Source organism: Microcaecilia unicolor, chromosome 1 (assembly GCF_901765095.1).
Source record: "Microcaecilia unicolor chromosome 1, aMicUni1.1, whole genome shotgun sequence".
Classification (NCBI taxonomy): domain Eukaryota; kingdom Metazoa; phylum Chordata; class Amphibia; order Gymnophiona; family Siphonopidae; genus Microcaecilia; species Microcaecilia unicolor.
The window spans coordinates 41,786,084-41,800,653 of NC_044031.1; the positions used below are offsets into that span (position 1 = coordinate 41,786,084).

Genomic DNA, 14,570 nt, shown 5'->3' on the forward strand with positions numbered 1-14,570 from the left:
TTTTCAATAGCCAGGAGCAGGGCAGCCCAAAACAATCTGCCACCTGAGGCAGGGATAAAATGGTGCCATGGCCCCCCAGCATCGTGCCCCCCCCCCCCCCCATCAGCTCCTTCCTGCTCCCCCAACCCACGGTCTAACATCTCTCCCCCCAACAAATCTACCTTCTTTTTTTTGTTATTCTCAAAGTTGGAGGCTGCAGTAGTCCCCATACGCTGCCCTGCCGCTGGCACCGGCATCGCCTCTGTACTGCGGCCCGCCTCCAAGAAAACAGGAAGTTATGCCAGAGAGGCGGGCGGCGGGCCGCAGTTCAGAGGACACACCGGTGCCGGCAGCAGGGCAGCATATGGGGACTGCTGCAGCCTCCAACTTTGAGAACATCAAAAAAAAGAAGGTAAGCTCGTTGGGGGGGAGAGATGTTAGACCGTGGCTGGGGGGGGGCAGGAAGGAGCTGATGGGGGGGGGGCATGATGCTGAGGAGCCATGGCACCATTTCAGCCCTGCCTCAGGTGGCAGATTGCCTTGGGCCGCCATAAGAGTGTCACCTGAGGCCCCCATCTCTGGGGGCTTAATGGTTAGGCTGCTACTGGCCAGGAGAATCTCCTGGCAGTTTAAATTGCCTGTCCAGGGCTGACCAGGCATTTTCAGTAGTACTTAACCAGATAGTGCTGCTGAAAATGCCCAGTTACCCCCTAATTCTATAAAAAAAATCGCCAAAGATGCACATGCAAATTTAGGCATGCCCCCGATTTGCACACACAATTTAATAGAATTATGAGCCAATTAGTGCCAATAATTAGCTTTTTAACAAGCAATTATTGGCACTAATTAGATTTAATTGGTACTTATGTGTGTATATGTAGGTGCAGGATTTGCCTAAAATTTACACACAGCGCGGAAATGGGAGGGTCATGAGCATTTTGGGGTGGATCGGGGTCGTGGTTTTGAGTTACGCATGTAATTACAGAATATCGGTGCTCTGCACATAAATGTAGGCATGGGCGCTTGTACCATATTTTCATTGGTGCAAATAAATGGACGCCTACATTTACACACGACCTCTCCACTTCAGTGTTATTCTGTAAGCCACGCTGAACTTTAGGTGAGGCATATAGAATACCGCTTAAGTGGATTTTTTCTGGACACCATTTATAAAATTCACCCCTTAGTGCCCAAGCTGAAAACATCTATGCTGGGGACATTCTGTGGGAAGAGTTGGCACTTAGCTGGTTAAGTGTTGATATGCAGTACTTAACTGGTTAAGATAGCCATAGAACCAGATAAAACGCAGTCCTGTCTTTATGCAGTTTCTCATTGCCATTTAAGTGCTAAATATTGCACTTAACCAGCTATGTTTTTATTGGTTCTGTATAACCAGAAATTCAATGCCAGCGCCATAAAGTGCTGAGCACACTGACTGAGTCTCAGGCCTTCTGATGGGATGATCAGAACTGCACACAATACTCGAAGTGCTGTTGAACATGCAGTGGAGGAGTGGCCTTGTGGTTAGAGCACCAGTCTTGACATCCAGAGGTGGCCGGTTCAAATCCCACTGCTGCTCTTTGTGATCTTGGGCAACTCACTTAACCCTCTATTGCCTCAGGTACAAAATTATATTGTGAGCCCTCCAGGGACAGGGACATATCCAAATAAATAAAGTAAATAAAGGTGTGATTGCACAAGGGATTTATACAGAGGCATCATGACAAAATGGCATTGGCAGCCCTTAGCAGTAAACAAATCTTTAAGAGGACCTGCCAAGTTCTCTCTGAGTTCTCTGTCTCCTGGGATGTATCTCATCCAGCCTCATGGCTTTATCCGTTCTCATTTTGAACCTGGTTCCAGCAAAGACAAGAGTAACAAGAGACCATGGATTTTTAAGATGGACCCAGGGAGGGCTTTTAGGAGGCTAGAGAGGCCTAGCGGGTGGTGGCTAGGGGGTCTTCTGGTGAGAGGAGGGAGTTCGGTGGGAGGGAGGCTGTGAAATTGATTTGGTGGAAACATTCTGGATAGGGAGGTGTGTGTCTTCATTTGGAAGGGGTCCTCAGGATGGGGTTTGTGTTTAGTGGGTTAATATGTTTGACCCCTTTAAGATGCAGCCCAGCAGCATTAGGCCATGACTTTGTGGCCCGATGCTCCCAGCATGGTGTCATAACACTGCGTGTAAGGTTGCTCACAGGTAGAGTTAAGTATACACCTCAGGAATCAGTAACTGTGGTACTGAGAGATACTGTAGGTTCGTATGCCACACCTTGACTTCTCCCCTAGCCCATTATAAACCATAAAGCTGTATGTCTCTGTTGATCACCCCACCCCTCACCTATCCACACCCATCCTGTTAGAATATCAATGATATGCTTTGATGTCCCCATGCATACTTCCTACCCACCCCCATCCTTCCACCCTGTCAGACTGTCATAGTAATGCTTGAATGTTTTCACTTATATACACTGTCAGCTAGCACATTTGCTTATTTCCGATCTGAGGAAGAAGGGCAACCTTTGAAAGCTAATCAAGAAATGTATTAAGTTATGTCCAATAAAAAAGGTATCATCTTATTTTCTTTTCCATGTTTTATTTTGTTTGATTTCTATAGATTCTACATGGAATGTTGCTATTCCACTAGCAACATTCCATGTAGAAGTCGGCCCTTGCGGATCACCAATGTGGCCGCGCAGGCTTCTGCTTCTGTGAGTCTGACGTCCTGCACGTACGTGCAGGACGTCAGACTCACAGAAACAGAAGCCTGCGCAGCCTTCTACATGGAATGTTGCTAGTGGAATAGCAACATTCCATGTAGAATCTCCAATAGTAGCAACATTCCACATAGAATCTCCAATAGTAGCAACATTCCATGTAGAATCTCCAATAGCATCTATTTTACTGTCATAGTAATGCTTGAATGTTTTCACTTATATACACTGTCAGCTAGCACATTTGCTTATTTCCGATCTGAGGAAGAAGGGCGACCTTCGAAAGCTAATCAAGAAATGTATTAAGTTATGTCCAATAAAAAAGGTATCATCTTATTTTCTTTTCCATGTTTTATTTTGTTTGATTTCTATTGATCCCCTTAGTGTAAAACCCCTGCTTTGCATATGACGTTTCTTCATTTGAATGTACAGACATGCCAGTTTTTTTTTCATGCTCTTGCTATTATTTTCCTTTCAGGCCTTTGTGCATTCAAGGGCTGGAACATATGTCATAGACCCTAAAGTAAGCATTTGCCATGTTCTATCTTACCTGTACTGTGTATTTAGTAAAAGGGGGTTCTTCTTTTTCTTCTCTACACTGCAGTTCTTGCAATATTGGAGCGGTTGGAGAAGCGCATTGCTAGAATGGAACATCATCAGATATTCTTCCTGACTCATCTTTTCAAGCATTTGAAGCCTGCGACCCTAGAGAAAGACAAGGTAGGACAGAGTATGTTACACCTTGTGCATGTTTGTAAACCCTCATGCTCTTGCTTCCACATTGTGATCCTAGCTTCTGTTTATATATTTTCCCCTGACCCAGACTTCCTTTCGTATGTGGGGTGTTGTTTTTTTTTTTTTTTGTCTGTTTCCTCCTTGAGGCTCCAGCTCAGAATTGGCCTTTACTGGGCTACAACACCAGGAGCCTCATTAGTAGTAGTGTTGAACTTCATCCAGGGCTGGCTCAAGAGGTTGTGGTGCCCTAAGCCAACTTTGCTTTTGCCCATTCCCCCCTCCCCATCCCCATATTGGTGTAAACCGGTGATATCTAGGGTTACCATATTTGCTCCCCCAAAAAAGAGGGCAAATGCCCTGCCCCCCACCCCCAACCCGCCCACATCACGCCCCCACCCTGCCCCCTGTCACATCCCCCCCACCCCTGTCACACACCCCTAAGGGTGTCCTATCCTCCCCTCCCCTTATCTTGCTATACTGCCCTTGTGGTCTAGTGATCTCTTCGGGGCAGGAAAGAGCCCCCTCTTTCCTGCCCCCAGCACCTGCATGCTGTTCCTTGCTGACTCCGGTCCCGGCGCTGATTCAAAATGGCCGCCCAGAGTTGACGCGGCCTCGTGAGACGTCATCTGTTGGCGGCCATTTTGAATCGGCGCCAGGACCAGAGTCAGCAAGGAACAGCATGCAGGCGCTGGGGCCAGGAAAGGGGGGGCTCTTTCCTGCCCCGAAGAGGTCACTAGACCACCAGGGCAGTATAGTAAGGTAAGGGGAGTGGAGGATAGGACACCACTAGGCCCGTTTGTCCGGAAATCTAGACAAACGGGCAAGTTGGCAAAACCCGCCCAGTTGCACAGCCATGTCCTCAAAAAGAGGACGTATCCGGGACATAAGGGCAAGATGGCGGATTAGAGCGGAAGCGTGAGAGCTCCGACTTCACAAGGAAACCTTCGGGCGAGAAATTCCTATCCCAGGTTATGGGAAAGAGGAAGGGGAAGACCAGGGGACCGTCCTCCTCGGTACCTGGAACTATTCCCGCTCCCCGGCAGCTGACCCTGGAGCAAGTCGGTATTCTCCCACAAATCATGCAAGCACCCACCTCGGATCGACCCGCGGATGTTTCCCTGGGTCACAGCGAAGGAGCGGTCTCGTTGAGCCCACTCGAAAATACAGCACCTCCGCGACCCGGAAGTAGCTTTTTCTCCGAGGCAGGAACACCTTGCTTGACTCCCGGAGAGGAGGATAACCAAGCGTTCCTAGGAGGTACCTCGGCGATACTTGTCCCGACAGAGGGAACAACGGAAAGATGGAGGGATAATACCACCTCGACCCCCATGCTTGCGGGAATAGCTTCTATCAAAGGTTCGGAGCTGAGAAAACCTGCTGTCGTAACTTTGGACTCCCTATGGGACGTGCTTCAAGGAATGAACTCTCTGCTAATAAAGGTAACTAATTCCTTTACTAAAGAAATTTCGGACTTAAAATTATCTCAGCAGAACTTATTGGAGAAAATTCAAGTTCAAGACAATCAAGTTAACAATTTAAAGGCTGAAATCTCCATCTTGCAGTCGTTTTCAGGAGAGGTTTCTAAAGATAGAGATATATTGAAGAGAAAAATAGAATACTTGGATAACCAGGGGAGAAAGAATAACTTACGGTTTATAAATTTTCCTAAAGCTCCCTTGATTTCACCTATAGACATGTTGCGTAGATACTTTCAGGAAATACTTAAAATTCCTCCAGAGGCTTTTCCACCTATCAATAAGGCCTACTATTTAACTGGGATTAAGAAACCGGACCCCTTGGCTGCCCAAAGTCAGCTTGAAAATTTAACAGCTCTTTTGGAGAATTCACTGGACACTGTGACGGAAAGGACAACCCTTTTGATATCATTCGCGATTGAACTTGATAGAAACAATATTTTTAGATTATATTTCAAGCATTTAAAAGAGAAATTTCTTGGAGAACAAGTTCGCATATATCCAGATTTAAATAAAGAAACTCAATTGCGGAGACGAGAATTTATGAGATTGAAACCTAAAGTTATTGCTTTAGGCGCTTTATTCGTTTTGAAATTTCCATGTCGTTGTATTATATCTTTTGATTCAGTTACATATATGTTTCTTGAACCCCAAAAAATGAAGGTCTTTATTAACTCTAGAGAAAGTAGAGAAACTCAACCTTGAATGTTCAATAGGTTTGATACGCTGATATTCGGCTGTGGGTAACTGCATGATACCGCTCTTTAGATTATTGTTGTATATTTTCTTTTTTCTTTTTCCTTGTTTCTTGCCTGATAAATTGTGGTCTAAATGTATTTTGGATTATTCCATGATTTGTAACATTTTGATATTTTTTATTTCCTTTTTTCTGACATTTATGTTGTATGACTAAATGTATTATAAAACTCAATAAAATAAAATTAAAAAAAAAAAAAAAAAGAGGACGTATCCGGGTAAAACCGGACATATGGTAACCTTAGTGATATCAGAGGCAGGGGATTTTGGTGCCTGAGAGCCAGTGCCTCACCTGTCTCAGGCTTGAGCTGGCCCTGTCTTCACTCATTTTAACCACCTTCCAAACAGCAAATCTATTGTGACAACAGTCCTAAGGCTATGAGACATGAATCTTGGTTCCTGGCAGAGCCCCCTACAGCTGTGTCCTTACCCAGCCAGTTATCACTGCTGAGTAATACTGGTACTCCCTTCTATCCCGGAGTGCCTGTGATCACTGCTTTTGAACTACCCTAGTAGCTGGTGAAGATCTCAGTCATCCTGATAAGAACCATCTGAGAACGCCCTTCAGGAACTCTCACCTAGGTAGGCTGGCATACAGCTGGGAATGAACCTCTGATGCTAGGAACATTCAAGCCAGACTGAGTGGTGTGTAGCCTGAATTAGAACCAGACCCTTACTAAAGCAGAAACCACCACTAATTTGGCCTACATTTTACTGTTTACTGTGTTCCTTCCTACCAGTGCTTCTGCTCTGTGGTACAGAACATGGTTGCGGAGAAACACATATGGAGTAGAGATTTTATCATTTCTCGCCAGGGCTGGTGCTAGGGTTTCTGGTGTCCTGGTGCCCCTGCAATCTATAAATCAGGACCTCCCCCCCTCCCCCCCCCCCAAAAAAAAAAATGGTTATTGCTGTTCTTCCTTACGAAGTGAGGTCTGACTATTTTAGTGTTTTTTTCTACCTGCCTCACCTCCCATGTTGAAGTTTGCTGTTCGCATTGCTGTCTCCCTCTTGCTAGGGCACTAGGGTTGCCAGCTCGAAAGAAAAACTTACCACCTGCCACTTTTTGTGCTCTGCTGCTGCCCCGCCCCTCACAATAACTGTCATGATAGCAATAGTGCAGGCTTTAGCACCTGCAGGCCACATCAGGAGGGGGGAGTACAAGGGGTTGCCCTCTTCAGTCCCGTTTGAGCCACAGTCCCCTTCAGTCAACCAACATTCTCAAGCTATCCTATATGATGTTAAATTCAAACATTTATTTGTTTAAAAACATCTATCCCTCTTCTTTTTTGTTCAAATAATTTTATTGATTTAACAATATAAAACCAAAATGTCAATTCTTGGCCAACAAGGCCAAATAAAGAAATACAAAAACTTAAACATCACGTATCCAGATGTAGTATATATGTCCCAAAAAGCAGGACATAATCATAAGTGAATGTCACCAGTAAAAAAGTATAAAAGAAAATATAATAATGTAAATTAAAATGGAGTACAAAGTCTTATAAGTTAATGTACTTTTAACAAGTAGGAAAGAAAGCCAGCAGATCAATGTCACAACAAAAAGATTTTATTGAAGATACCGTGTATGAACAAATCTTCTGGAATACACTACCACGCAACCTGAAAATGACTTATGAATTAACCCACTTCCGCAAACTATTGAAAACTCACCTCTTCGAGAAAAGCTATGGCAAGAATCAAAACATATGAAGTCCTTACGCAATAACAGAGATAAGGCAATACACTCCCTTCTGATCTCTCTTCCCCTTAATCTCACCACACTTAAAACCCTACCCACAGATGGAACTGTTATACCCTAATGTTCTCTCGCCATTGTTCTCTCGCTGATCACTTCCCCCATTGTTACATTCTACTGTTCCATTCCCAAACTATGTTTGACTTTGACTTGTTTTCCCAAAACATGTATGACTTCGACTGTCTTCCCATAACTCTTCTCAATACAACCCATAACCATATTGTAACCAATGTAATTCCATGACTCACAATGTATTGTAAGCCACACTGAACCCGCAAATAGGTGGGAAAATGTGGGATACAAATGCAATAAATAAATAAATATTGGATTTTGCAGATCGTTTGCCGCCTTGTTTTTTGGGACCCTCACTTTTAACACGTAGAGCAGGTTGGAGCGATTCTAGTAAAAGAAAAAAAAACTAAATAACAAAAAAAACAAGTGATCATTTCCATTTACAATAATTTGTTAATATGATGTATACTAGAGTAAGTAAAAAAAAAAAAAAAAAAAAAAAAGGCAGACTAAAGGATAGATAGCTGAGATGATTTATTTCCAGATACCCGATGTGGCCATGTTTCGCCTGAAAGGTCTGCTTCAGGGGTTTACAGTACACTGTTAATCAGACATACAATGAATATAATTAAAATCAACATATAAATAAATCTAATATTGTCTATTAAAAAATATTTAAAATAATAATGGTACCCGCCAGTAGTTCTGATTTTGGCGCGCACCATTCCCTGTGCCAGAAAATAACTTTTGTATTTTCTAGCGCAGGGGTGAGGAGTAGGTGTGCCCGGCAGTAGTCGTGTAGCGGAGTGTGCTGCCCGATTAACGCCAGGTTAGTGCATGAGCTCTTACCGGTTACTTAATAGGAGGCACTGAGGGCTCAGGCAGTTAATGGCTGAGCACCAATATTTATATTAGTACATGACCATTTATGACCTCCATAGAAAAAAAGGTTTTGTACGGCCATGGTAGTAAGTGGCCTCAGTGCAGCAATTCCACCCACCCATACTATTATTATTATTAGCATTTGTATAACGCTACCAGACGCACGCAGCGCTGAACACCTGATACAAAGAGACAGTCCCTGCTCAAAAGAGCTTACAATCTAAATAATACAGACAGACAAGACAGTTACGGGTGAGGGAAGTAAGGGGTGAGAACAGAGGAAGGGACAAGGGGAGGGCAATTGTGGATTAGGAGCCAAAAGCAGCAGTGAAAAGGTTGGTTTTCAGCATAGATTTGAAAACAGGTAGAGATGGAGCTAGACGTAGAGGTCCAGGAAGTCTATTCCAGGCATAAGGTGCCGCGAGAGAAAAGGAGCGAAGTCTGGAGTTAGCAGTGGAGGAGAAGGGGGGCGACAAGAGAGATTTGTCCAGTGAGCGGAGTTCACGGGGAGGAATGTAGGGAGAGATGAGAGTGGAGAGGTAATGGGGGGCTGCAGAGTGGATGCATTTAAAGGTCAGTACGACCATACTACCGCAGACCACTTACTACCGCGGCTTAGTAAAAGGACCTCTATGTCATATTGAATTTATATGTTGGTTTTAGTCTGTATTTTTAAATTGTATATGATTTGTATTTTTTAAAATCTTTTCTGTTAATTTTTAGACGCCCAGATGCAGGCTGTTCAGCTGAAACACAGTCCGTGTTGGGTCCTTGAAATAAATTTGGTGTGAACTCTGCTAGTGTAGTATAGTTCTTTGCTTTCCTTTATAAAACTTATCATTTTATTGAGAGTGTAAACAACTTTGATTTTATTCTGAAAGTCTATATAGCTATAGGAATTAGTGGAATGGTTTATAAAATGGTTTTAATCCTTTTTGACTGAGATAAATTTATGGTCTCTAGAAGAGGAAATTTGTCTACATTTATGGATACGGTTTCGGGTGTACTCTCAGCAACTCTCTTTAACCTTTTCTTGAAACCTTTGTGTAAGTTGCTAGGAACCCTTGGTGTAGACTATAGAATTTATGCAGATAATATTCAGTATATTTTTAAGGTTGAAGTGCCTTTCTCCAGATCTATAGATTTTCTAATCTTATCACTTAAAATGATTAAACAATGGCTATATGTCAGTCGGCTGAAACTGAATATGGATAAGACCCAAATCATGTTGCCGAGTAGTTTTCCACTGTCTTCATTGCCTAAGTCCTGTACAGTTGATGATGTAGAGATTCAGTTTGTTCAAAGAGTCAAATCTTTAGGAGTCATTTTAGATCAATCTCTCTTGATGCGAGATCAGATCAGGAAGGTAATTCAAACTATATTTAGAAAGTTGAGAGTTGTTCGTTTAGGGGATTATCTAAGCCAAGAAAATGTTAGGATGGTTGTTCAAAATACCATCATACCCCGTTTTATATATTTTATTTATTAAGATTTATTTATTGCCTTTTTGAAGGAATTCAAACAGTTTATTGATTGGGGGGGAGGGGTCCTAAACATGATCTCAAATCACTTCAGTCTACACAGAATGCAGTGTGATTAAAGGTGTAAAGAGATGTGATCACATTACACCATACTTTATTGTTCTTCACCGGTTACCTATAGAATTGCAAATTCGATACAAGATTCTTCTTTTGGTTTTTAAAGTATTTTGTGGACAGATTTCTTCTGTGCTACCATCTGCTCAACGTCTTCATCAACCTTTGAGGCCTCTCAAAGTCTCTGCGATCTGCAGGATCTGGTGCATTGCTTGTACTTTCCTCCCGGTTGGCTATCTTGGAGGAATATAGAAATTCTATTTTCTATATAAGAGGTCCTGTGGAATGCATTCTCTGAGGGAATCTGCTTACTGCATGGTCTGAAAGAATTCAAGGCTATGTTGAAAACTCATTTATTTCAGGAAGCTTTTGATATAAAAATGCTCTAATTCTAGAAAGTCTTGCCATGGTAACTTAGAGTAAAATCAACATAATTTGATTTGTAGGTTTAAGGCTTGTAGGATGCTGATGATAATATTGTACTGTGAAATTTGTGTTCTCTGTTGTTATGATTTTAATTGTTATGCATGTTTGTTTGTTTATTTATTTTATTGCATTTGTATCCCACATTTTCCCACCTTTTTGCAGGCTCAATGTGGCTTACAATACATCATGAATAGTGGAAATATATAAGAAAATAGACTTTTAGTATTACATAAGGATTACATAAGTATTACATATTGTGCCCACCTAGAATTTGCATGATAGTGCTATATAGAAATAAAATAAATAAAGTACGTACGAAATAAAACAATATATCTCTGATGACATGGAACTGTCTGGATTAACTGTTTTGGTTCCTACATCAGCCCTCAGGCACAAATCACCCCCTTCTATTACCCTCATTCCCAGTATCTGTCCAGCATTTCCTTTTTCTCTTCCTTCCCTTCCCTGTCACTCACAAAGTCAGCATCCCCCACTCCCATTCCCCAGTCCATCATCACCTCTCCTGTGTTTCCTTCCCTTCCATGTACCCACCTGTCTCCCACCCAGCCATTCATCATCACCCTGTCTCTCTCTCCTGCAGTGCAACATTTTCCCTCAAACCCACCTACTTACCTTCTTCCCTTCTGCTGCAGCCTTCTGTACCTCCAGGCTTTGACAGCAATCAAACAAACAGCAGTACTAAACACAAGGAACCCTTCAAGCCTATGATCTTGTGAAGGCTCTGCTGGCTCATCCCCTCTGGCACATTCTGTATCGGAGGGAGCGGGACTGTAAGGGGCCTTCATGAGCACATGGGCTCGAAGGCTTCCTGTCATTGTTTTCCTGGTGCTTGTTTGATTGCTGTTGCTGGGCCTGTACAGCAGGTAGCAGTGGTGCTGGCGGCAGCTTTGGGTGCCCCCTAAATATTGGCACCCTTCTGCCATGTGTACCATGCTTACCAAGTTGGACCGGCCCTGTTTTACTGTGTCTGTTGTAGGGAACAAAGACAAAATGGTATTTATTGCACTTTTTAAAATGGCAAGAGGTGTTTATATATGTCATCTTGTTTTCAATATGGTAATCCATGACTTATCTTTGCTGCTTTGTTCTTACTGTACAGACTTCTGTGCCTTTAGTGACAAACTTAGACAGAAGGAAAAGAACCATACAAGAAGTGAGAAGAGTTATGTGGGGAAGACAGAAGCGGGCGAAGTTGAAGAAGCCTTCAGCCTGCATTGAGCCGTTGAAAAGAGTGGTCATGTCGAATAAAGAAGAGGAGGTCAATCATGATGCAATGGACAAAACATGCAATGATAAGATTGAACACTGCATCATAAATTATGGAAGTGTAGATAAAGACTCTGTGAATCATAACTCAATAGACCTCAACAAAATGGACTTCTACAACAAATTGGACCATAACTCCACAGAACTTAACATCATGGGTCAGAGCTCTTTAGGCCACAACACCACAAACAGTGTCTCTATAGACCACACCACTAAAAGTTGGAGCTCCAAAACTCACACTGCTAAGGGTCATAGTTCCACAAAATACAATTCCAAGAATCGTGGCTCTATAAAATACAATACCAAAGTGCATAGTTCTATAGACAACAGCTTCAAGGGCTTTATCTCCAAAGCCCACTACATGAAGAGCCATAACTCCAGAAGTCACAACAACACAGGTCTTAGCTCTATAGAAAATAATGGTAGGTATCGTAGTTTTATGGATGGTAAGATCTTGGACTATGCTTCTGTGGACCACAATGCTAAGCGATATAGCTCCATATACAGCACCACCGTAGCCCATAGCTTTGCAAACCACAATGGCAAGAGTTTGAGCCCAATATCACACAGGATCATAAGTCATAAGTCCAAAAACAAAAATGGTATGAACTCCAATGACCGTAACACCCTAGGTGGTAGCTTCATAGAACATAATAACTTGGGTCTTAGTTCCATGGATCAGAGCGCCACTGACCACAATAATGTGAATCAAAGCTCCATGAGTTATTATTCAGCGGATCACAGAAATACAGAGCTCAACAATATGGGTCAGACATTCACAAACCAAAAGACTGTCAAGAAGGAACAGGAGGAACATCCAGTGTATCCCTTAATTGTAATTGATGATTGTGGTGTGGGGACAGAAGCATCATTGATGTACAGAGGTAGATGTACGGAGAAAGAAATCCATCAGGACAATAAGACGGATATCAACCCACTGAAGGAAGACACCCTAGTGACAACCAAGACACCACATAAAACAGCTACGCCAGTTGTAGCTGACATCATATGGATGCCGGCCAAACTGAGACGGCCGAGCCAAAAGAAACAAAGCAAACTAGGGATGAGAGCTTCTTTGGCTTACAAAATGAACAGAATCTGCCTTCCGGATATTGAGATGTGCAACGTCAGTAAGGAGCGAGTGCGGGAGCTGTACATTGGATCACAGGGTAGTTTACTGAGGTTTGCAGGGTGGATCTTCCGCTCTCTTGTCCCGCTGCAGACTTATAAGCAGTGGTGCCATGTGGCAAACTTCACTGGAACCAATGGCAAGATGGCCATTCCCAACAATGTGAAGAGCAAACTGCTGGAACTGGTAGAAGAGAACTTTGGTACCACGAATATGAGGGAGAAACAGCAAATCAGGGATGGGGTGAACAACCAGCTCAGAAATCCCAGGAAAACAGATTTCCATCCAGGATTGTGATTGTTGGAATAGAATTATTATTTAATTGTATTTTTATTGACCTTCCGCATCCCTGGTTGATCTGGGGCCAGTCACAGTAAGAGCATCAGTAGCAGGATGACTAGGATGAGAAGTCCGTTGTGTTCAAGATTAACCTGTTGGTGAAGTCTTATGACCTAGCTGGGAGTTATCCAGATCCTGGGGACTTGCCCATCATCAAGACCAAACAGATCCCCCTGTTGCAGGGGTGTGCAACCATGGTCAGCGAGGGCCACAACTCAGTTGGGTTTTCAAGATTCCCACAATGAGTACGCATGAGATAGATTGATCATCTATTGCTTCTATTGTATGCAAATAGATCATTCATGTTCATTGTGGGAGTCTTGAAAAACCGGCTGGGTTATGGCCTTTGAGGACTGTAGTTGCCCACCCCTGCCCTAGGGGTGCCCAGACATCACCACTCCAACAAAAAAACAAAAAAAGAAAATTACCTCAGGTCGCTTATCCCTCTCTCTCCCCTTCAAACCCAAACTTCCTACTGAATGTTTTATATTCTCATAGTAGCCTTTTCCATTTAAGTCACAAATAAAATCTTTATAAAATTTTATCTCAGTTGTGGCGCTAAAGTACTATAAGCACAATAACCAAATAAGAGTGTGCATTAGTTCTAATTTTATTTTATTTTGCTGTATGTACAATTTTTTACACATGTAAATATGCATTTATATTGCTACAGTAATAAAACAAAACATAATGAAAAAGCACAATGAAAATTTTTCCCCTGTACAACATTGTCATCAACATCTTTTCTTATTAGACATAGCAGTTCTATAATTTGGCACCTAATGGTAGTAGTTATAGAATAGCAGGACTTGTGCGTGTCGCAGGCAACAATGTTTGGCAGTTATGCGCCTAAGCACTAGGCCTTTATTCTATGACATACCAAAGCCACTTACCTCTAAATTCCATAAATGGCACTGAAAATCGTGTACACAAATTTGCATATTCAATTTAATTAACGCGCCAATCAGTGCCAATAATTGGGTGCTAACAGTTATTGGCATTAATTGGCAACCATTTGGATTTACGTACAAATCCTGCTTAGCACTATTCTATAAAGACACGTGTAAATATTTTAGTGTGCAACTGAAAAGGGGGCGTGGCCATGGCGGGTCAGGGCATTCACTATAGATGTTCACAGTACTATAGATTTTGAGGTGTTGGGGTTTATCCCAGGTCTCGGTTTGTGTAAATCCTCACATCTAAAAGTTTGGCGTGGATCCCGGCGCTACACGCTGTTCTGTAAACGGCGCCCAACTTGCAGTGCTGTTTACAGAATGGCGCTCAGTGTGCACCCAAATTTGGCCACCATTTACTGAATCTAGACCGTAGTGCATAACTGTGAAGGTGGCATACATGTGGGCAGAGCATCGGCAGGCCATGGGCATTTCACCAAGTGGCAAGTATAGGATACTATCAGATTCACGCATTGCATGGAGGACTTAAGCTTTCCAACTTACACAAGCCATTGCCCTGCCAAAAGTGGGG

The 14,570-nt window shown here is 42.7% G+C and overlaps 1 protein-coding gene across 4 annotated transcripts in view; it reads left to right on the forward strand.

Moving 5' to 3' along the window:
- Nucleotides 1-13,751, forward strand: part of LOC115465749 — a 71,087-nt gene extending 57,336 nt beyond the window's left edge. For all 4 annotated transcript variants that reach the window (XM_030196458.1, XM_030196467.1, XM_030196474.1 and 1 more), the window contains 2 exons: nt 3,295-3,410; nt 11,451-13,751. In XM_030196458.1, coding sequence (XP_030052318.1) covers nt 3,295-3,410; nt 11,451-13,043 — 1,709 coding nt within the window. In that variant the 3' untranslated portion in view covers nt 13,044-13,751. The remainder of the gene's footprint in view (nt 1-3,294; nt 3,411-11,450) is intronic.
- The last annotated feature ends 819 nt before the right edge of the window (nt 13,752-14,570 follow it).